The sequence below is a fragment of the Protomyctophum parallelum genome, assembly GCF_964188405.1.
Source record: "Protomyctophum parallelum genome assembly, chromosome: 10".
Classification (NCBI taxonomy): domain Eukaryota; kingdom Metazoa; phylum Chordata; class Actinopteri; order Myctophiformes; family Myctophidae; genus Protomyctophum; species Protomyctophum parallelum.
This window is the reverse complement of record NC_139704.1, coordinates 12,907,835-12,932,607: the sequence shown is the minus strand read 5'-3', so window position 1 is coordinate 12,932,607 and position 24,773 is coordinate 12,907,835. Positions and strand designations below refer to the sequence as shown.

Genomic DNA, 24,773 nt, shown 5'->3' with positions numbered 1-24,773 from the left:
GTTAAACTCCGCATGGCTCATTTCCATGCGTCACACAGTCAGGGACCCTGCTGACGATTTGGTCCACTGACGATTTACCCTCCTGCATATATCAGCGCTGCATGCAGATCGGCTATTTTACCGTTTGTGAGGAGCGTGCGTTATTACGCGGCGGAGCCGCAGAGAAAATTGTTATTTATCATTATAATTCGTGTGAAATGGCATGTGTGGCGTGGTGCGTGGTAAAGGGTTAAATTGCGTGACTGTCACACTCAAAGGGTGAGACATGGCAGCTCTGTCCCCGCCCCCTTTCCACGCCACCTTTCCAGACCTAGTGGTGTTGACGTGACGGTCACTCCATAGACATTACATGTTAAAAGAGCTACATTCAGAAGCCATAAACGACGCTTTTTCTGAAGGTAAACTTTATTCTATTTGTTTTAGCGGTCTTAACGTCTTGTTTTCTTCATAATAATATTGGTCTTTTACATTTAAAAAATTGGAAACGGACTTAAATGGTGCAGAGAAAGCAGGTAGGGATGTACAGTAGCTCTGGTCCAGCCTTACTCATGGAACTCCATTATCTACTGTCAGTACTGTGATCAAACTAACAAACTATAAATCTTGATAATTATAGAAATACCGTACACAACACACTACGTTCAAATACGTTTATTGGCACTGTAGCATAAATCTGTGACAATTTACAGTAATATAAATCATTCACATGCATAGTTGCATTGTGTATCAGAATCCAGGGAATGATTGAGAGCATTTCATTCCATTGTGGGTCTGATTGGTTCCTGGTGAAGATGAGGACAATGCAGCCAATCTAGAAAGGAGTACACGCCTTGGAATGATCGGACTTCATCACTATCTTAAAAGAACAGGCCGCTTTATTCTCAATCAGCTCACAATTCGCAGGAATCTCCATCGTGGTGCGTGATGGCATCCTATGAATGAAACGGAGTTAAGATATAAGTAACCTGATACCAAGATGCCACCATCAAAATATATAAGCACACAGTCAAGATCAAAAACACTGTTTGATAAAGGGTTATATGTTAGTGGGAAATAATGATTTGGAAAAACTGTAAATAATAATCAAACGGCTATATTCAGCGAGCAACACTGCTCAGACTGCTGTATGATAAAGTATAAATTAGACGTAAATCACGGTAGTAATTCACACAAAAATAGAAATGGGAAGAAAGATCTGTGTAAATAGAACTGTCATCACCAGACTCACAATGCCAGGTATGAAGTACAGTACTCACCATCCTGAAGATTGATGTGACCTTAGGAGCTGAAGTTTCTGAGTACTCTCCAATACAGCCTTGATATATCATGTGTGTGTGCGTTGCCCCCAATCTTGATAATTATTGAAACAAAGATATTACTACAGACTTGTATTTGTCTTAAGGTGTGGAAGGGCCAGCTGGTAGCCTAAGGCTCAGCACTGGGCACACCCTGTTGAATCACAGTATTAATCATATTAGAATATAAGTAGCCATGGGGACCAACACTTCCAGAGTCATATGGTCCATACTGTAGTTCAGGAGTCTGTTTCCCGTTTCTTTAGCCTGAGGCAGCTAGCTTGCCTTGATGTACAAGTGCACCACCTGCTGCTGCTAGTATGGGAGAATCCAACCCTTGATGCTGAGTGCATCATGCGAACTCATTGCCAATCACGGAGTCAATTTTCATTTCTATGCTGATGATACCCAACTATATCTTTCTGTGGCTCCAGATGATCCCTGTGCTTTAGACCCGCTGGTTACCTGTCTGTCTAGCATCAAATGTTGGATGAGTGAGAACTTTCTCAAGCTAAATGAGGATAAAACAGAAGTTCTCATAATCGGTTCTAGTGAACAGAAATAATCAATATTAAGCAGACTTGGCAACCTGACTGTAGAAAGTAACAGTACAGTAAAGAACCTGGGGGTTATTATTGATTCTGAGTTGAATTTTAATTCACACATTAATCATGTTACCAAGATTGCCTTTTTTCACCTTAGAAATATTGCACGAATCAGAGCCTATGTGTCCTTGGACGATGCAAAAACGCTAATCCACGCCTTTGTTTTGTCTCGGCTTGATTACTGCAATGCACTTTTTTCAGGACTGCCTAAGAAAACAACTGACAGATTACAACTTGTCCAAAATGCAGCAGCCAGAGTTTTAATTGGAACTAAGATGAGAGAACATATTACTCCAGTTTTGGCATCACTGCACTGGCTTCCGGTTGTTTTTAGGATTGATTTTAAAATTATTTTACTTGTCTATAAAGCTCTCAATGGTCTCGCACCTTCCTACCTACATGACTGCCTGCCTAAATATGTCCCAAACCGCCCCCTAAGGTCTTCCACTGCTGGCCTGCTCGCTTTGCCTAAAAAAATGGCAACTAAAAAATACGGGGAAGCAGCTTTTTGCTTCTACGGGCCGTCGGCATGGAACAAGCTCCCACTGTACCTTCGTCAGGCAGCCTCTGTAGACATTTTTAAAGCTCAGCTCAAGACCCACTTCTACAACATTGCTTTTAATTGATCTTTTATTTTCTTAATTTTTTTTGTTATTCATGTCCTCACTGTATTGCATTACTGCTTGTTTTTTGTCGTTGCCTTGCTTTTCTTTTATTCTCCATTGTTCTGTAAAGCACTTTGAGCTGCATTTCATGTCATGAAAGGTGCTATACAAATAAAGTTTTATTATTATTATTATTATGTTTGACCAGTGCCGAAGTTTGACCAGTTTTTATAGTATAGTTTGTTGATTACTTCTGACGGAGTAATGGTCTTTTTTCATTTCATTACTTTTTATGATGCATTAAAAAGGTCTTAAAGGTCGGTCCTTTGTCATCTAAGACATCACCTGTCTGAACCTGTCTTCTTTTTTTTTAAATGTTTTATCCCACAATTTTGTAACCCATTTTTCACCCCTGTGTCAATCATCTAATGTGATCCTGGGCTCTACACACCCTCCGCCAACCTGGGGAGAGCAACGGACTTAACTCATGCTTCCTTCATGCTTGAGTGTCCAAGTTGCTCCTTTACACCTGGTTGGACGTAGCGCGTGGAAGGAACACGTTATTCCAACCAGTTCCTTTCCCCTCCATCAGGCGCCCCGGCTGGCCAGGGGGAGGCAGTTTAAGCCCGACACACACCGTCTGCGACCGCCGCGGCACAGTATTGCCGCGCGCCATAGCCGCACGGCAACACCAACAGGACGCGGCGCGCTACCACGCAGCTGGGGAGTTTTGTTGACTATATTCCATTGCCACGCCCACGGATAGCCGGGTGGAGGCCGCGCGGCAACGCCTGGAAAATAGAACAGCGGTGCATCGGCGCGGCAGGCGAGGCGTGACCGCGCCAGCGCGCGTCGGACGCAGCCGGTGTGCGATAGGTTCATTGAAAATAATGGAGGCGGCTGTGTCCGCCGCGCGGGGGACGCAGCCGGTGTGTGGTGGGCTTTAGAGACCAGGATTACTGCATGTTTTTGTGAGGGTACCTACACTAGGGGACACGGGGAGAACATGCAAACTCCACACAGAAAGGCCCTTTCGCCAACCCCACCTCGGAACCTGTCTTCTGTCTGAAGAATAGAAAAGTGATAGAATGCACTCTGTTTACCATTCCTGCTGCTTGTGCTCCAGAGTCCTCACATCGATCATGTGGCTGTTTGTCTTCTTTCAGCTGGCAGTCAAGTCCTACCCGCTGTGCATGAGGCAGCTCCACCAGGCGCTGAGAGAGAACCACCATCTGCGGCACGGCGGCCGCATGCAGTACGGCCTCTACCTGAAAGGCATCGGCCTCACACTGGACCAAGCTCTGCAGTTCTGGAGGTCAGAGTTCGTCAAGGGCAAAGTGGATGCAGACAAGGTAACCAACCAACCAACGCTGGTTAGGTAGCATTGATTCTGTAACTAGACCTGTCTGTGTAGTGTGTACGTCCTTGTGCAGTGGTAAACGTCTGTGGAGAATGTCTGAAGAGTGCAAACTGACTGCACTGAATAAGGCTGGGGTTGCTATGGCAATCAATTGGTGCAAATTGGGTGTGGGGACTTAGGCTCATTAAGTCCACTGGCAGAGCCTGACCAGAGCCTTTTCTGTCTGTTCTGGACAACCGTGTGTCTGACCGACTCAAGAACAGGCACTGCACTCCCTGAGGTGGTGCGGAACGAGTGTGTAGAATTTGAATTCGGTGGTGATCAGGGGTCATCAATATGTCCATACACAGACACACACAGTGAGTACAATGTGTAAAGTAAATGTGTACTCTTTGGCCTGCAGAGTACACCGACGTGATGTCACTGATCACATGACTCCAAGTTCTAGACCTCCAGTTATAGGCTAAACGGAAGGGGGGGACTTTCATTATTACCACACAACAACTCTAAGTTAATTAGGTCAATGTTGAAAATGAGTGGTATTCCCCTTTTATTACTGATTTTCCTTTCACATATATAGGTATATATATACTGTATGTTTGGGCTGGTTGGAACACAGAGTGCTGCAATTGTGTTTTTATTGTCTACTTTTAAGTAAATTTCACCGACTCAGCAGCAGCATGAGCCAGTGTCTGTCCATCTACCCGAACTTAGTTTTTTTTCCCCTTGTCATACTACTATCCCATTACTCTTACTGGATAAAAGCCTCGCGGCAAATACTCTGGTAGTCACGCAACGACACTCTTCAAAGTGTCCCATTTCCAGGGTGACTGGGCTCCCTCCGTCTACCCTCCCATGTGTAACTGGAATGTGGGTGGCGCGCAGAAGTCCAGCACACGTTCCCATCGCGGACTCCTGTGCTGTGTGCTGCTGACCAGAGCAGAGCTCTCAACGTTGATGTATGTGTTGTGTCAGCGGCTGCACTTTGTGGCAGGCGTGCTCATTAGTATGCGGCAAGCAGTACGGAAAAAGATGGGAGGCAGCAATGCTGAAAGGGAGGCCTGGGGGGGGGGGGGGACTGGGGGGTTAGATGTAATATTAGACTAGAGAGAGAGAGAGAGAGAGAGAGAGAGATTAAATCAACTTGATCTATCCATTTGTCTTTCTGTGGAGGCTTGACTATTCATTTTGGACGAGTGTCTACTTCCACGACTTGTGAGTTTAGCGTTGCCTTTGGGTAGGTCTTCTTTTGTTTTCCTGATAAGGTGAGATTAATTCTACTGCAACTGACACTACTCTGTTAAAATTCAGCACTAGGGCCGCAACTGAGGTCCGCAGGCAAGGGGCTCCTAAAAACTCGCACTGCGAACTATGTCACGAAGGGTGATCGGGCCTTCGCCATCCGAGCACCTAAGCTCTGGAATGTGCTTCCAGAAAAAAATCGCCTCACTGACTCCCTTACACGTTTAAAAAAAACCATGTTTCAAAAAGCATTCCTATAAATAACAATTTTTGTTTTTCCCTGCCTTTTACTGATGTTGTGTTATCTTGATTTGCTTAAATGTTCATATTAAATGTTAAAATCTACTAAATCTACAGTCGATTTAGTCGACAAAATAATCATTTTGATGGGGTTGTAATGATTGATTTATACTTGGCCGTGTGCCAAAAATAGCGGATCTACAAGCTCACGTGTGAGCTTGTACATAGGCTATTTTCGAAGCGTGACACCCATTCACAACCAAGCATACTGTAAAATGACTTGTCTTACTTCTAAGGATCTCTTCTCCACTAGTCCCTCCCTAACATTTTAGTCAGTTTTATCATCCTAGCTTAGTTTCTTGTTTAGTTTTCGTCAGTGAAAAAAAGGTTTTCTGAATTTGTATTTGAGGCATACGTTAATCATTGATTCATTTTATGTTTATCTTCAATAGTAAACTAAGCAGTGAATCTAAGGAGACAGAGCATAGTATCTCAGTGCGGTATGTGTTACGTACCAGAGCTGTCTTATTTTATAGATATGAAAGTCTTGTTGAAAACATTTGCAGAACTGTCCCCAACTGAGTTGGGAGTTGAGTTGGGAGTTGATCCAAAATGCCGCAGCTCGCTTGGTCTTCAACCAGCCAAAATTCTCACATGTCTCCCCCCTGCTCCGCTCCCTCCACTGGCTCACGGTCGCTGCCCGCACAGAATACAAAACTGATGCTGGCATTCAAAGCAACCAAAGGTATGGCTGCCCCATATCTTGCAAGTATGATTGAACCCTACAAACCCTCCCGCGCACTCAGATCAGGGAAGCTGGAATTACCCTCACTAAAAACGCCGGGACAACGCTCCACACGTCCCAAACTCTTCTCCCTTCTGGCTCCAAAACTGTGGAATGCACTTCCCATTGCAGTCAGAACTGCAGCATCACTCCCAATCTTCCGCCGTAGTCTGAAAACCCACCTTTTCACTCTCCATCATGGCCCATAGCACTTACCCCACCCCCCTTAGATAGCATTTCTGTAGACTTAGATAGCATTTGATACAGACTTATAGCATATTATGTAGACGGCACTATAATTGCATTGTATGTAGTCATCATAGCACGTCATAGTACATATGTATAGCATAGTAGTATATTATGTATAGTTTATATGTATAGTTTCATTATATAGATTTTCCACTGTTACTTTCTTAGCTTACGCATGTTTCATGATAAATGTTTTTATGTGATGTATTCCCATGCTTTTCTTTTGTTCTTGCTTAATGTAAGTCGCTCTGGATTAAGAGCGTCTGCTAAATGCCTAAATTGTAAATTGGACCTCCGTGGTGGAAAACTACATACACTAGTGTACTAAAACCTTGTGGCGTTTGATGCACCTGTAGTTGCAGTTCTGTTGCTAATTTGGTGTCAATGAAATATAGCAACCTATTTGTTTTCCCAGGCTTATTGAAATATGAAATGTGTATTCTGCCGCATGTGTGAGGGTTGATGATGGCATATCTATTGGAGTAATATCAACCCCAGCTGGGTAGGGGAATACCACTCATTTTCAACATTGAACTTTGATATAACTTTGAGTTGTTGTGTGGAAATAATTAAAAAATCCCCCCCCCCCCCTCTTCTATTTAGCCTACAACTGGAAGTCTAGAACTTGGGGTCATGTGATCAGTGATTTCACGCGCGATATGGCCAAAGCATTTCCGGAGGTAAAAACGTTGAGAACCCCTGTTCTAATGCTTTGACAGCACTTATGCTTTGACAGAACTTATTATTTGAATTGTGCACAATACAAAAGTGAAATGCATTTGACTTTCCTGTAGAACTGCTTACAAATAATCACTTGGACTGACATTGTATCATCAATTCCGAGCCAACGATGTGTTTGTTTTGCTAGAGAGTGTGCACTGGTACAAAATGGGATGTTTTGTCAACTATGCAGATAGACCATTGCAGCACACAATTATCCATCCTTGTTATCTAACTTCACATGTGAGGTAAGGAATCTATTAGGAGGGCAAATGTAGCACAGACAGTGCAGAAATGTGGGGGAAAACTGCTGGTATCCACAAAATGATAGAGCTATCTACTATCTATTCAGCTTTTGAATGGACAGTAATAAGACCAGATCATTTTACATTTTACCCACCAAAGGTGGCCTTTCTAAAATACAGAAAAAGACAGGCGGTGTTAATACTATAAGCAGGTCTCAGTTTACCTTATTTGTCTTTCTTTTTAAGCACCACAATCCATGCCATGTAATCCACCGGGATTGAACTGCTTCTGTTCTTTTTCCCCCGTCTTTGAATTAATTGGTTCAGATCACTAAAAGTTCGTTCGGAACTCAAACCAAAACATATGTCTTCTTGCCCTGAAGTATGAACCAAAGTGGGTGTGTCACTTAGTGCTTTAAGCAACTAGTCGACTAGTAAATCCACTAGTCGACCTTGTTGGTACTAGTTGACTAGTTAAGATTTTTCCTGATTTTGTAGGCCTCAAGATCAGCTAGATTATAGCTATAGTCACCAATGTACAGTTTTTAAATGTACAAATACTAAAACAATTAAAAATAAATATTTTACATAATAGTTAGTTAAACAACTAGTCGACTAGTAAACTAGTCAACTAGTAAAAATGACTAGAAGTGAAAGCCCTAGTGTCACTATTGAGGTTGGAAGATGCAGATGTGATGTATAAACATCATAAAGAATAAAGAACGGAACAACTTCTAGAGCTTCTTTTGGTGGATAAAGGGCCAAACAGCAGTGGGATGGACATGCTCTCTACTGATACCATGGCTGTTTTCTCCCTCTAATTCAAACAGCATTAAACAACGTTGCGTATGATTTAAGGAATCGGCCTGAGAAACTAGACTAGGTCTCTACCGGCTTGAATCAAATCAAATGTGACTGTCTGTCTGCAAGCTACATTTCCAGACTGAACTCTTCCTCGATTGAACACTTGAATTGAACACTAAATTATTCTAGTCACTTAGCAGCTCTAATCTCCATTTCCATCTTGTTGTGTCTTTAATGCCTCTGTTGAAACATTAGTTTTGGGGTGCTTGTTTGCAATTTCTCATGGCTAAAGGAGGAGACAGGCTACTCTTCCTGTGATCCATTAGAAAGAGGCCAGTCATTCTCAAAGGAGGAGCCCTATACTGAAAATGATAAAAACATATTTACGTATCTTGGTGGTAAACTGGTTCCTGTGCTTAGCAAAATGATAACCTGAGAATGCTGAATGTACAGTACCCGTATGTAGGAGTAATGTATAGCATTCAGCTTCTGACTGTTATGCCATTATTACAGATGATGAATTACTAGTAATATATACTGTATGTAAGAACAGCCTGAATTTATCAGTAGTTCTATGTAAATATGGCTATATTTTTACATGCCTGTTTAGCCTAAAAGCTCAATATTCTGTTTAATAAAAGCAAAATAAAGTAGGGCACCCTGCTTTTGTGAACAGCAAACCACCACAGTCTGTAATCCTATGTGGTTTATAATAGTTCCCATAATGGCATGATTTTGTGAGCCTGGATATAAACATCCAGTTGTTATGAATAAGTAATATCCCATTACTGTGAATATTTAGGATCAAACCACATTTTATATGCCATGGAAAACGTGTTTTTAATGTGTCCGTTGTGCAACACCAAAACAAGTTTGCTTTATTTGGGCTACATGCTGTATTTTATAGCACTTAACCTTGCATTCCTACAAGGTTTAACAATGCCTGTAACGCTTGTGAAAATGGAAAGTGTTTTACACACAATGGCGTGGTGCAAGACTAGAGCAACACTGGTGTCCGTCTAGTCTCAGACCTTGCCTGAGGCTGTGCCCTGTTGACATGTGTGTGACACTGTCATCCATAATCCCTTTGAATTGTGTCCTAATTCTCTCATCATTGCCTTAGGTTTGAACAAATATGTCTTGGTGAGGGAGATGCTGCAGTGACGGACCCCCATTAAGCAAATAGTGGCACAGTTGTATTTCTTCCTATTTGCATCCTCCTCTGTGTTAATGCCAGTGCTCAGCATTCCTTCCTTCTTCATCTCGTCTACAGAATATCAAGTGATATCAGGGATATGTTACTTGTATAAGATCCTTTAAAGGTCCCTGCACACTGCAGCATTTTTCGGATTTTTTTCCGTAGGTTTTCCGAAAAACGCGTCCAGTGTACTGTCCCTAGTTAACCCCTGGGGTCAAAAAAGGTTTTGTTTTTGGCTAGGTGGCCCAGCCTTCATCCAATCAGGATGGAGAGGGACCTTCCGCCAATCATGATCGAGCGGGGGCCGGCCTTGGTGTGCGTGCTGTTGGCCTGTGTCCCCCCCCCCCCCCCACTGTAGTGCGTACATGCAGTGCACATCTTGTTCCCGGGGCGGACCGGGGGGTTTTCCTAATCACTGAATGCTCCTTTAAATCAGTGGCTATCAAACATGTCCATGTCGAGGACCTCCACATTGATGTGTATTAGGTGGCAGACCTCCATTTACAGATTTTGTGCCAGGGACCCCACCTATAAGAGTAGCTTTGTCAAACTTTCTTGAACCTGTTCCTCATGTTGCTGGGGTCTACCTTGAACCCCCTCAAGGACCCCTGGGGGTCCACGAGCGCCACTCTGAGACATAGTGCTTTAAATTGCAGATTACCCTGTCTTTGGAATTGTATTTGAATAAACTAACCAAAAAATTAAAAAAATGTAAATATGTTACCTAAATATAGAGCTTAAGCTTGCAAAATGTAAGTCCGTTTGTGAGTTTCCATTATCCTTAGTTTAGCAAGAAGTTATTGTTTTTGGCTGCCTGAACAAGGGCAGGAATAAAGTTAATATCTTCCCTATACCGCACCCTTTTCCCAATTTTAATTATTATGGAAATGTGCAGTAAATTATCAGTGGTGAAGCTCTTAAAATGATTTCAGTACAGTGTGAGGTGATCTTAAATCTGGATTTAGCATCTTAAATGCCTAGACCCAACCGTTAATTTATTTGATTGGTTAGTTTTTATAGACGGTATTATAGCCACGGTACAAGTAGTCACATTGTCAAGTTCAGTTGTTTTATTGGACTTTTGATGGCCTGATGTGTCAGTAGGGTTATTAATGCAGGAAAGCTGTAATTCACACTTTTAGATTTAACATATTAAATGTTCTCAGCGTGATTGTTGAGTACTGTGACCACAGGATACAGGATTAAACCCAAACCATATTTTCTCAATTATATTAGCATTTCTCTAGACTTAGATAGCATCTGATACAGACTTATAGCATGTTATGTAGACTGCACTATAATTGCATTGTATATAGTCATAGCACGCCATAGTACATATGTATAGCATAGTAGTATATATATATAGTTTATATGTATAGTCTCATAATATAGATATTCCACTGTTACTTTCTTAGTTTACGCATGTTTTATGATAAATGCTTTTGTGATGTATTTCCCATGCTTTTGTTCTTGATTATTGTAAGTCGCTCTGGATTAAGAGCGTCTGCTAAATGCCTAAATTGTAAATTGTAAATATTCACATGTATACTGTGCTCTGATGTTTTGCTTTTTTGGTGCTGTAGATACAGTTCTGTTTTTCACCAAATGACATTCATTCAACCTTTTATAGTTTCCCTGAATTCAAGTCCTGTTGTAGTGTCATCTCAACCGATTTTTCTCAACAACAGGTGGAAAGTTAACTTTAGTACATTTAATTTTCAACAAGGCAATTCAAAGTGCCTTTACACAGAACACTGAGGCCATTCAGACCTGAGGCCGATTCCACCTGCCTTCTAATGGCTTCTAAATCAGTTCTCATGTGAATTCAAATGGATGCAGTTTGAGAACCGGTCTTAATCGGTTAAAAGCAACTGTCAGTTGTAGCTGACCTGCTGCAGTACAGTATTCTGGGAGGGTCTTAGAAATGGAACACTGCTTCTCCACATTTTGTTCTGACTCTGGGTTCAGAAAGTAGGCCTGTCCCAGATGACACAAGAGGTCTGGATGCTTCTGATGTAGCACAACGCCACAAATGTATTTGGGCTCTATAAACCTATAAATTCAGTGCTTTATAAACCAATAGTAGTATTTAAAAAAACCTTTAATTTTCTTTATTTTTATAGATTAGGAATTGAGTGTAAAGATCTGATAACTGTAATGATAAGATCCACTTTGTTGGTATTACTCTCTATAAGGACTGGAAAGTGAAATATTTGCTCAATGACATATTTGGCTATGTGATTGACATTCATTAAAGGGTGTAAATAATTGTACAGTCAACAGTGTTCGACTAAAAAGTAAATGAAAACTAAGCTATAATGAATGAAACTATGACTACATTTATTGACAATTTCGTCACCAAATAAAGGCTAGACTAAAATGTTCGGGAGGTACTAGTGGAGAAGAGATCCAGTAGAACTAAAAGACAAGTAATTTTCTTCGAAACAAAAAACGAAACAAACTCAGACCTAAAAATAATATAGTAAATAGAATAATACATTAATTTCTGTGAAGGTATGAAATCAAAACAGTATTGTGTGGCTAAAAATTACAAGGCAACAAATATGACTGGGAAAGGGAAGAGGGCCATGTTATCCTTATAGCTCGGCCTCATCCGTCTGCAGCTCCACAGCAGGTTCCCTCTAATAGCTTTATATTTCATTGATGAAAACACCCTGTCGCAAATGACATGATGTACGACGATGTCTGTTTTCACCCCAACCTTGCCTGGTCTCTCTCTTCCACTCCGATCCTCGCTAACACCACCTCTCTGCCTCTCCGTCTCCCTCTCTGCCTCTCTCCTTCTAGTTTGATAAAGCGTATGCCTACAGCGTCCGCCACATGTTTGGGAAAGAAGGCAAGCGGACAGATTATACCCCCTACAGTTGCATGAAGGTGATTTTGTCGAACCCACCCAGCCAAGGCGACCATCACGGTGAGTCAGTGGGCTGTTACGCATGTGATGAGCCATTCTGCTCTCAATTATTGGCCTTGGCAGGAGTGACGCGCAGACGACTGTGGTTTTTATCATCAAAGAAAATGAAAATCTATTTGTGTGTGCGTGTGTACTGTGTAGTAGAGCTGCAACTATTGATTATTTTCTTAGCGATTGTTCTATAGATTTACTTTGCCCATTAATTTAATAATCGGAAATGTTTTAATCGATTAGTAGGAGTAACTAACTACTTAAGCCCTGTTTTATTCCTGGCTGTACAAAAGACTGTTGTGAGCTTGCAGGTCTTCACTACTTTGAAAACAAATCAAATTATATCATCATAATTGATATAATTGTTTTGTATAATCGATTAGTTGCACCCCTAGTTGTGTTTATATGTAGCCCTATGTGTATTGTATGTGCATGTTTTGTCTTTCTTGCATTCAGTGCTGGAAACCCAGTGAAAGACATTGATAACTTCCAAGGGACTGGGTATATTAACAGTGTTAGAATATACTCAAAGGGCTTTGATACCCCAATTAAAATCTCCCATGTTTAACCCATTAAGACCTGAGCTAAGGCCTACTGTAAATCAGTGGTTCTGAATTCCTTTCGTGCCAAGGAGCCCCAATATGATGATATGTATTTGGCTGAGGAACCCCTCATCTGAAAATGAAATTGTGCCAGGGATCCGCCAGAAGAGATTTGTGTAAAAAAGAAATGATAATAGAAAAAGCTAAACTATTAAAACAAAAAATAGCAGATGTGCAAGCTCACTTCGTGCCAGAATGTGAGCTTGTATATCTGCATTTGTGTGTGTGTGTGTGTGTGTGTGTGTGTGTGTGTGTGTGAAACAATGACACGGATGCTTTCACGGTTTTAACAGGTTAATGCAGTTCACGTCACCTGTATGCCATGGCATCTTCCTGTAGTAATCCTCTCTCTCCCCTGATGTACTGTATGATATACCACACAAAATGCAATGTTAAAGTTAATACAGTCGAATGGCTTGTAAAATGATTCATGTTCATACGTTCATATTAATTCAACTCAATCAGCTAAATCAAAGTGATGTGTCGCTTGCAAAACGTTGCCTGAGGGGTTGTATCTTAATTTCTCTCTCCCGCCTCGCTGGTGGTGCCTCTCATTTCAGAGCACAGCTGTGAGCTCATGCGGACGTTTTAGAAATGATTACTCTACGACGGCTTTTCCCCCATGCTTTAACTTTTAAACAATCAGCCGGAATCCTTTCCGAGAAGAGAATAGCCAGGGGTGTTGTGCCACACTTTTAGAAGTAGTTTTTACGCTCTATTCTACACCAAAACTCTTTGTCTGTAATGTTTTGCTACTTGTCTTAAAATGTTGTGAAATATGACATTACCCCCTCCCAATTCTGGCGCTAATGGTCATATTACCCCACCTGTGAGAGGATCTAAAGATGGCATCGTCCACTGGTTCAAAGTAACCATTTAGCTCCGGTTGGACAGTTGGACCGTTTTGTGTAGACTAGTTAAAACATCCCAATTTGGTAATGTGGAAATGTTTACCAGTAGGAACTAATATAACATGGCTATATTTCTTTAAAATTACCATATTGGCTTTTAATGTTCTCTAATGCCTGCCCTGGGTTTATTCGGGTCCCCCCCAGTCAAGTCTGGCCATTTCCACCACTGCTTGTTGTGATGCATATTTACTTCTCTTTCTCTAGGCGGACACAGCTAACATGTTTCATTATTCTATATTTTTTCCTAGGATGCCCATTCCGCCACAGTGACCCGGAGCTGTTGAAACAGAAGCTTCAGGCGTATAAAGTCTCTCCCACTGGGATTAGTCAGGTCAGTATTAGCCCTCTGTGTCTAGACATCTTCAGATGGACTGCCAGCCCTCTCTGGCCACTGGGGATGGATGGGGCAGGCCATGATAACAGTGGCCTAGTCTCTCTACAGTGAACATGAAAGAAAAGACGTCCTGTTAAGGAGGTGCCTGATAGCCCGGTGGTTTGGGAGTGTACCATATGCGCGTAGGCTCTGATGCCTGACAGCGAGTCCCTGGTTCAACTCCCCGGGCCAAGTAGATCATTTGCTGCATGTCACTCTAATGTCCCTACACTCTCTCTCTCTCTCTCTCTCTCTCTCTCTCTCTCTCTCTCTCTCTCTCTCTCTCTCTCTCTCTCTCTCTCTCTCTCGTGCTTTTCTGGCTCGTGCTTACCTGGCTCTCTCCTTGTTTCCTGAAGAGGCTGATTAAAATAATGCTATAATGCTATCAGTGCTGCTCAAACCTTTTCCATGACAAGGACCCCCCCAGATGCATTTGGCCGCTGATGCCTCATATCAAAATAATTTGTTCCAGGGACCCCCAGAAGCAAAGATTTGAGTTAGAAATGTTCGCTTTAAAAATATGTATTCAAAGATTTGCTGTGAGCTTGTACAGTATATCTGCTATATATATATATATATATTTTAGAATAGCATAAAATAACACTGATGGGTTCAAGTTAAACTGAGGGTTAAAGCTAGAATATACATTTATTTTTGAGGTGCGCTAGCCCCTTCTATAAACAGCTTTTGTCCCCACACGTATCATTCTGATTGGCCAGTATGAGATGATGCATGATGATGTACGATGATAAGAGCGCCCCTCACTTCACACGTGATTCTGTGGGTCTGTTTAGTGGTTAACCACTATATACTTTGCTGACTGGGGTTCCTCTGGGATCTATAATTACAGTCCCTTTGTAAGCTCTTTCAATTATTTCTAAGTTGAGTTCAGTGGTTCAGACAATGAAAATTACTAGAATTTCGACGCCTTTCGGGCGGCTTAACCTATAGTTACGTTGCAGCTCAATATGGGAAGAAGGAAATTGCGGGAGTTGACAGACTTCATGTTTCAGCTGTGTTTGTAAACCCAGTATTGTGTAGAAACAGATGGGTTATTGCGCACGCACGCACACACGCACGCACACACACACACACACACACACACACACACACACACACACACAGTCACTGGTTACTTTGAATCCGTGGTGGGACTGGGAAATAAAGAATGCGCGGAAGAACCGATCAGTGTTTTGTGGCGATGAGAGGTGTGTGTGGCTGGCTGGCCATCGTAGACACACGCACACCCCGGGTAAATAGTATGTGTAGCTCACTCACTCACTCACTCACTCACTCACTCACTCACTCGCACACTTGTCAATTCAAGTCCCGGCGATGCGATACAAAAATCCTCCACAGTGTACTGTGAAGTTGTGAAGCCGTACGGCAGCTGCTTTAGCTGCGTTCACCAAGCGTAGTTGTGTGGCGTTTGCTGTTCGATAGGCGAGAGATGTGTTTTTCGGGTTGTTGCTGGCCGTCATGTGTCCTTATTAGTGTAGTCTAGTCAACACGACGGGGTGTTTGTCGATGGTGAGGTGGCGTGTTCGCCTGTCCGGCACAGCAGCCAGAGGGAGAGGGGGCTGAGTTAGGAAGAGCTGGTGTGGAGCAGAGGCGGCAAGGTTGGACATTGAGGGGTTGGAAATCAACCAAAGTTTTGGCTTCTCCGAAATTCTCACTTCCCATGTCCCGCCTCCCACGACACAACAGCATTATAAACATCCTGCATGTACGCGGTCGGCCAATCAGAGGCAGTAACTAGGACGTGCAGCTAGACAGTCGCCGTTCGGGAGGCGGTACAATGGGAAGTCAACAAGGAAGTCAAGGAAGTGAGGAAGAGAGAATTTCAGAGTAGCCAAAACTTAAAAAAAAAAGATTAACAATACTTACTGTCTCCTATAGCCACATATGCATCTTTGAAACATCTCACCAACACTCAAGCGGAGCGCCGCTCGGCGTGAACGGATGTCGGTTGTCGATCTAATGACTGTCGGACCAATAATAGTGCCGGAACTAAAGCCTGTACCCAATGTCACTGGTTTTATTCAAATGTGTATTGGAAATGGTATGCCTTGTGTCGAGAAACTAGATACTTTTAATTATCTCAGGAACGGTTTCACAACCAAATGGCTTTTAGGGAGTTCTTAACCACTTAACTTTACCGTCCTATTTTAAATAAAAATAACACCTGTGTGAAGTGAGGGGCGCTAATATATTAAAGTCTAACTCATGTTGATTAGGTGATAATGGTGATGTAAAACAAACGGTGCCAACACAAACATTAAACGCCATTAACAATAAAGAGACAATATGACATAAACATAAATTTACTAAACAATCTTTGAATTAAAGACAAACATTAAATCTTTCTAAATGCACGGCTATAATGACATGCTGAAAGTATAGTGACGCCAAAGTCAATAAATATTGATTTGACCTGTAATACAAGTAAGCCATTGACGACCGAGAGAACAAAATGGCACGTATAAGCTAATTTAGGTGAACGTCTAACCCTCTGGGGGACTTGTCTTTCATCACATTTAATTAATCATCCAGCTTCTGTCCCCTTCAGCACCAGCTCTGCCATTAACATACAATAGAACCTTTAGTGTGTCTATCCATGTGCATGTGTGTGACGTGTGTGTTGCCTTGCGCCATGTCAAGTGTTTAGCCCGCAGTCAGTCAGAAATGCACCACAATTAAAAAGCTAAGAGTGAGTTGAGTGTGAAACAACTCGTCTCTCATCCCCTGACCAGGGGTAACGGTAGCACTGCAGGCCAGAGTTCATACACTGTGTTGTAGATTAAATAATTAAATAATAATCTAGGATTGACAGAAGTTCTTCAGGGTGAAGTATTGAGAATGTATTAAGAAGATTAAGCAGAGTAACAACATGCAGAGATTGAGGAACAGGCCTCCTTGCCTATTCCAGCAGCCCCTCCGGGCGCAAGCCTCCTCAACCCTATTCTCAGAAAGTTCTTATAGTCTTGTCTTAACAGAGATGCTATACAAAATGTTCATTTAAGGATCTGTGCTAAAGATAAGGGTGACACATGAAAAATAAGTATACCTTTGCTGACAGCGTGGAGGAGTCAAGTCAGCTGTTAGATTAACAGCTGCAGTTGAGTTAGACTGAGAATGCTTCAATGAGACTGAATGGAAGGCAGAGAAATACACAATAATGCATAATATTTGGCAGTCTATTTGGCATTCTAAAATAGCCATTACAACTGCTCTTTATTAAAGATGGTGACTGGGGCCACGATGAATAAACAATCCGAAAATTGGTGTATTTTGCATCAAAATATATTTTTGGTTTGTGCCTCATTCGTCCCGTTTGATGCCTTTATTTGAGTTGTAAGATGTGCCTCATTCCAAATCAAAGTTATCAATGCATAACATTTGTGTTGTGCGTTCAACATACATCTTATTATTCTAATCTATTGTGAGGTGTGGAAAATTCGACTTCTCAATTCGATCTGTGTCTCGAGAACTCAGCCTATGGTTGTAGTACAGTGCGTGTGCACTCTGCCAAATGATGTGTTTTGCAGAAGCCTCAACCTTTAACCCTCCATTTGAAGGCAACATTTATTCTGCTTTATTTGAAGGTTGAGTCCAAAGAGACAGGAAGTCTGGTAACACAGCTCTAGGGCTGGATTCTGAACCCCCAGCATCACATCCATGTGGCAGGTGCACTAACTGGCTAAACCACCAGCGCATCCATTTAATCGTATTTTCATAGTTGTCCAGTGCAATTTCTACAGCCCATGGCAATGTGGGTTTCAGAAGGCCGTGTGGTTAATTGGATATGTGAAAGGTCCTTTTCATTCATCCCATTAAGTCCGATTGCTGATGCCTTCTGGATCAGTAGTTCTCACACTTTTCAAGATTTTTCAAAATGTTCGAAAATAGCAGATGCACAGGCTTGCAGCGTGGCACAAAGTGAGCTTGTATATCTACTAATTTCGAATAGCCAACGCAACGATCTAAAACGACACGGATGATTTCCCGGTTTTAATGGCTTATAATTATACAAGAGAGAGACCAGTGTTAATTGGCATTTTAGAAAATACATCTTTCAGTGTGTTTTACATAGTACATTAGATTTTTCCGTAAAGCATGCATCTTATATGTAAGGGTCATCGAGAAATAAACCGCTTCAGGGTGATTCATGACCTTGAATCTCCCTGAAGGGGTTTATATTTCTCATTAATGTCTGCCTCGCTGTTCATTATCCTGCTTATTACAGTACACGGCTTACTTAATAAATCACTCGATAATTTGACACGCGGAATGTGATGGGACGGACGGCGGTTTCTTTATTTTCATGCGGGCCATGCACACGCCGCTTACCGTGCGTTTGTTGTATTGATGTGGTAGATATGGCCACAGGAAATCGTACATAAAAGCAAGATGGAAGCGTGTCATGACCGAGACAGTCTATCTGAATGTGTGTGAGTGCATCGATTTGATGTGATGCACAACAGGTATGTATGTACAGTAGGCCTACACACCTTGCTCTGAGTCTATTTATTTTTTCAATCAAAAATGTTAAGCCACGATTGTTCACGTACGTGGAAGGAACATGGTATTCCATCAGGCACCTCGGCTGACCAGGGGTCGCCAGTATAGAGGCCAGGATTACTGCATGTTTTTTTTTGTCAGGGTACCTACCCTAGGGGACACGGGGAGAACATGCAAACCCCACACATAAAGGCTCTTTCGCCAACCCCACTTAGGGTGTGGGCCCACAGCGTCCCCCGTGGGAATCGAACTCTGGGCCTTTTACTGTGGCTGTGAGGCGACATTGCTACCGGCTGTGCCGCTGAGTCCAATTCATTTATAATTAGTTTAATTAATTCCCCATCCCACAAAATACGACAAAAAGTGATTGTACTGATTTAGAAGGCATTCCATTGCTTCCACTTATAGACAACATTCCATTATATGCATGTACAGTAGTCACAGGTGTTGTGAATGAACTGAAGCAAACTAAAATCTTTGCTTTTGGGGGTCCACAGAACAACATATTTTGAGATGTGCGCACACAGCCAAATTCATATGATTTTAACTTTTTAAGCGGGTCCTGGACATGAAAAGGTTTGAGCTGCACTAATATAGCAAAATAAGTTTTCAGAAAACGGTTAGGATGTAGAAGGGATTTTTAGAATCGGCCTCAGGTCTTGCTTTAAGGAGCAAGACATGGCATGCATTCCCTGCAATACCCAGTTTTTCTGTTATCCTCTAATGCATTGCATGCCATTAAATGCTTCATCCATCAAAAGACAAAACGCGTTGCTGTGGTTTTGGTCAATGTGAAGTTATTTCTATCCAAAAGTTCATATTTCAGTTCCAATAACCTGTACTCTTTGTCTTTGATTCCTCTACAGATCCTGGAGCTGGTGAAGGGGATGCACTTTCAGCTGGCGTGTCAGAAGTACTTCGAGTTGACACACAATGTAAGGACATCTTTCATTTGGCTGTAGACGTAATCGGAGCTGCTTGTGTCAGTCTGCGAATGGCTTTGCAACTTGAGCATGAAGGCTCCGAATTGACGCGTCTCTAGCCCCGGACCCCCATAAGAAAAGACGCATTGACAGTTTTTAGAAAATGGTATAATTATATACAAGCTCACAGCGTGTCGTGTTGCAACACCAACCTTGTAGATCGGCTATTTTCGAATAGTCGAAATATAAGATTTAGCTGGGGACACCTGGGGGTTCCCAGACCCCACTTTGAGAGCCACTGTATGTAGAGGAACCCAAAACTTTAATCACGTTATCAACTGGCTGTCAATTCAATTCAAAGGGCATTATGTACATTTGAGAGTCAGAATCTTCAATAGATCACAGACATGCAAAAGTGTAGCTTTTCGGCGAAAATCGCCGTTTTTATCCCAAATATAGGACCTGTGTGATTCATGCAAATCCGTTAAAAAAATGTTTGGGGGGGGTGAGGGGGTCTGTGGGTGGGGGTCGAGACCGAGCTCGCTGCCCGGAGAATTATCTGACGGACTAATCTCGTGAGTCACTAATGATTCTGAGCGATATTTCTGCTTGCATCTGGGCGGCATGATGTGTGCCGCCGCTGGTCGCTCCGCGGGAAAAACTGTCTGTGGTGTGGACACGCCGGCGTCCGTTTCTCTCACTGTGTGTGTGTGTATGTGTGTGTGTGTGTGTGTGCTCGCGTGTGTGCATGCATGCGTGCGAGTAAATAAATAAAGCACGCGCACACGTGTGTGTGTGCGTGCGTGTGAGTAAATGAATAAAACGCTTGATACATACAACTGGTAGTCCTACACCCCCCCCCCCCCCCCCCCCCCCAGGGCTTATACTAAATGGATATATTAAAAACGAAAACATGCAGCTCAACTGTTGAATAAGGAGAGGATGTTACTCTACATGTCTTAAATTGACTAAGGCTAAAATAATGAAGTAAACTGACCCTGTTCACTAAACCATCTCAAAACATTTTATTTGTATTATAATTCATTATTTTGCCAGTGAATATAATTTTCTATTTTACATGATGTGAAGAGTGTAACTGTAAGGGATTTTTAGATGGGAGTGCGAGTGCTGGACCTGTTATTTTTTTAAATCACACCCGTGTGAAGTGTCACTCTTATCATCATACATCATACAATGGCATTTAGGACACAAATCTACTGAATATAGGAGGGGCTAGTGCTCCTGTTGGAGTAAATTAATTGTTCTATGACTATCAGGACATGAATGTTAACATCTTGCTCAATACTGACTAGATTTGTACTGATTTAGTAAATAATCATCTGTCATTTTTGAGTGGTGCAGCCACTCAACCACACTATAGACAGCTACAGTATGTGTGTGTGGCTGTGTCCCTGGGTCTGTCCCTGGCTGGGTCCCTGTGTCCCTGGCGGTGTCCCTGTGTCACTGGGTCTGTCCCTGGCTGTGTCCCTGTGTCACTGGGTCTGTCCCTGGCTGTCCCTGTGTCACTGGGTCTGTCCCTGGCTGTCCCTGTGTCATTGGGTCTGTCCCTGGCTGTCCCTGTGTCACTGGGTCTGTCCCTGGCTGTGTCCCTGTGTCACTGGGTCTGTCCCTGGCTGTCACTGGGTCTGACCCTGGCTGTCCCTGTGTCATTGGGTCTGTCCCTGGCTGTCCCTGTGTCATTGGGTCTGTCCCTGGCTGTCCCTGTGTCACTGGGTCTGTCCCTGGCTGTGTCCCTGTGTCACTGGGTCTGTCCCTGGCTGTCACTGGGTCTGACCCTGGCTGTCCCTGTGTCATTGGGTCTGTCCCTGTGTCACTGGGTCTGTCCCTGGCTGTCCCTGTGTCACTGGGTCTGTCCCTGGCTGTGTCCCTGTGTCACTGGGTCTGTCCCTGGCTGTCACTGGGTCTGTCCCTGGCTGTCCCTGTGTCATTGGGTCTGTCCCTGTGTCATTGGGTCTGTCCCTGGCTGTCCCTGTGTCACTGGGTCTGTCCCTGGCTGTCACTGGGTCTGTCCCTGGCTGTCCCTGTGTCATTGGGTCTGTCCCTGTGTCACTGGGTCTGTCCCTGGCTGTCCCTGTGTCACTGGGTCTGTCCCTGGCTGTCCCTGTGTCATTGGGTCTGTCCCTGGCTGTCCCTGTGTCACTGGGTCTGTCCCTGGCTGTGTCCCTGTGTCACTGGGTCTGTCCCTGGCTGTCACTGGGTCTGTCCCTGGCTGTCCCTGTGTCATTGGGTCTGTCCCTGTGTCACTTGGTCTGTCCCTGTGTCACTGGGTCTGTCCCTGGCTGTTCCTGTGTCACTGGGTCTGTCCCTGGCTGTTCCTGTGTCACTGGGTCTGTCCCTGGCTGTTCCTGTGTCACTGGGTCTGTCCCTGGCTGTCCCTGTGTCATTGGGTCTGTCCCTGGCTGTCCTTGTGTCATTGGGTCTGTCCCTGGCTGTCCCTGTGTCATTGGTTCTGTCCCTGGCTGTCCCTGTGTCATTGGGTCTGTCCCTGGCTGTCCCTGTGTCCTTGGGTCTGTCCCTGTGTCATTGGGTCTGTCCCTGGCTGTCCCTGTGTCATTGGGTCTGTCCCTGTGTCATTGGGTCTGTCCCTGGCTGTGTCCCTGTGTCATTGGGTCTGTCCCTGTGTCATTGGGTCTGTCCCTGTGTCATTGGGTCTGTCCCTGGCTGTCCCTGTGTCATTGGGTCTGTCCCTGTGTCATTGGGTCTGTCCCTGGCTGTCCCTGTGTCATTGGGTCTGTCCCTGTGTCATTGGGTCTGTCCCTGGCTGTGTCCCTGTGTCATTGGGTCTGTCCCTGTGTCATTGGGTCTGTCCCTGGCTGTGTCCCTGTGTCATTGGGTCTGTCCCTGTGTCATTGGGTCTGTCCCTGGCTGTGTCCCTGTGTCATTGGGTCTGTCCCTGTGTCATTGGGTCTGTCCCTGGCTGTCATTGGGTCTGTCCCTGGCTGTCCCTGTGTCACTGGGTCTGTCCCTGGCTGTGTCCCTGTGTCATTGGGTCTGTCCCTGGCTGTGTCCCTGTGTCATTGGGTCTGTCCCTGGCTGTCCCTGTGTCCCTGGCTGTCCCTGTGTCATTGGGTCTGTCCCTGGCTGTGTCACTGGGTCTGTCCCTGGCTGTCCCTGTGTCACTGGGTCTGTCCCTGGCTGTGTCACTGGGTCTGTCCCTGGCTGTGTCACTGGGTCTGTCCCTGGCTGTCCCTGTGTCATTGGGTCTGTCCCTGGCTGTGTCCCTGTGTCACTGGGTCTGTCCCTGGCTGTCCCTGTGTCACTGGGTCTGTCCCTGGCTGTCCCTGTGTCACTGGGTCTGTCCCTGGCTGTGTCACTGGGTCTGTCCCTGGCTGGGTCCCTGTGTCCCTGGCTGTGTCCTTGTGTCATTGGGTCTGTCCCTGGCTGTGTCCCTGGGTCCCTGGCTGTGTCCGAGCACGAACATAGCGTTATAGCATTTGTTCACCACCAAGTGTCACTGTTGCACAGCCTAACACACAGACACACAGGCCGGGGAGGAGGGCTAGTACAGTACAGTGTAGTATATACTGTCCCCCATACTGTCTCTCGGGATATGTTTATAGCATTTAGAATGATTTAAGCGCATATGGACGTTTATTTGATGTAAAGCTTTTTACTTTAGACCCCACCGAGTGTCAGTCTGCGACACTTTCATTGACACTCAAGATTGCCAGTAATCAGTCCGATTTAGAAAGAAGTAAAGGAAAATGTGTGTGCGTGCGCTTGCATGTTAAATGCAAGTTGCCGATGATTGCCTTTTTAGCTCATGCCCTTTCCTTCCTGAAATGATAGGAAGCGACAGAAGCGCGGATAGAAGGTGGATATAATAGCACCTAGATGTGTACTATCTGATAAGTGACAGTTCAATTTGAAACCTCAAACGGAAGCTGTCTTTGAAGTAGATCTGTTTGGGTACACTCTTCAGGCGTTTCACCATCGCTTGTGGAATTACTGCCCCGAGTTGATATTATTTTTACGCCTTGGTCTGATAACAATGAACAAGTGCATAGACAAGGCCATTTTCGCTGTCACACCACGTTCTGTGTTCAAACAAACATGGCCATTCTCGACTGCAGTTTGTGCAATGTGTCTGAGTTGTAACCCCCGTGTCTGGAAGCTGGTGATTGTTGCAGTGTTGAAATGCAGCCTCAGTCTTGACACACACGCTAACGCAGACAAATGAGGCAGTCAGTGTGCTACCTGCTGTCATCTGTACTGGGCAGTAATGCTTAAGATGTGAGCATCAGCGGCACTCCTCATGGGAATGTTGCACTACTAGACGTTTTGTTAAGTTACTGTATATGAAATGTTTGTCTAGATGCTAAGAGACACTAGCCTACCATCCCCTCTATCACCCTGCCATGATCTTTTTAGATTAACTCTGTCATTTTGCCAATTCTCCTTAGACAGTGCACCACAAACAGTCCCTGTTGCCGCCAAACTCCACAGTTCCCATCCTGAGACCCAAAAGATAAATGTGATGTCTCCCCAGGACCCAAACTAGTGAACATTTCCCCCCACAGGTCGAAGACGCCGGGTTTTCGCTGAGCCACCCGAACCAGTACTTCATAGAGAGCCAAAAGCTTCTGGGTGGAGGGAAGGAGATAAAGCGTGAGGCGGACCCCCCACAGAGAGGGCAGGATCCCCCACAGAGAGGCCAGGAGAACCTTTCCCCCAGAGGAGCTGCTGTGACCGGTGAGACGCCAGCACAACAACCCGTCCAGGACGTGGCAGAGATGACTGAGGACCTGGATTCTTTCTTCCAAGATGCCTGATGGTTTTCTATTTCTTATTTTATTCACTTAAACTGAGTCATGGTGGTATGGTGGTGGTCCTGAATGTTCATGTCCAAAATGTTTAATAAAGTCGCATAAATCTCTTTTCTACTCAATTATAAACCTTGTAGAGATGTTATTTGCTGCCTCTCATTAGGCATTTTAACCCATTTAAACCAAGAAAGCGTCATTTTTTGCGTTGGCTATTTGAAATAGGAGATATACCAACTCACAGTGCTCTGCGAAGTTGTACATCTGCTATTTGTATTTTAGTTCTTCATTTCGAGTGGTGCAACCACTCCAAGGAACAGCAATATCCGTGTCCGTGTGTTGGTGTGTTGTACATGCACCTATGTGTTAATGAGCACCAGTAGGGG

General features: G+C 43.9%; 1 protein-coding gene across 1 annotated transcript in view; it reads left to right on the top strand.

Annotated features, from left to right (window-relative positions):
- prim2 (DNA primase subunit 2) overlaps positions 1 to 24,567 on the top strand; it is a 53,404-nt gene extending 28,837 nt beyond the window's left edge. The window contains exons 10-14 of the mRNA XM_083774632.1: positions 3,672 to 3,857; positions 12,156 to 12,282; positions 14,035 to 14,117; positions 19,547 to 19,615; positions 24,145 to 24,567. Of these exons, the coding sequence (XP_083630758.1) occupies positions 3,672 to 3,857; positions 12,156 to 12,282; positions 14,035 to 14,117; positions 19,547 to 19,615; positions 24,145 to 24,396 (717 nt within the window). The 3' untranslated portion in view covers positions 24,397 to 24,567. The remainder of the gene's footprint in view (positions 1 to 3,671; positions 3,858 to 12,155; positions 12,283 to 14,034; positions 14,118 to 19,546; positions 19,616 to 24,144) is intronic.
- Positions 24,568 to 24,773: the final 206 nt, after the last annotated feature.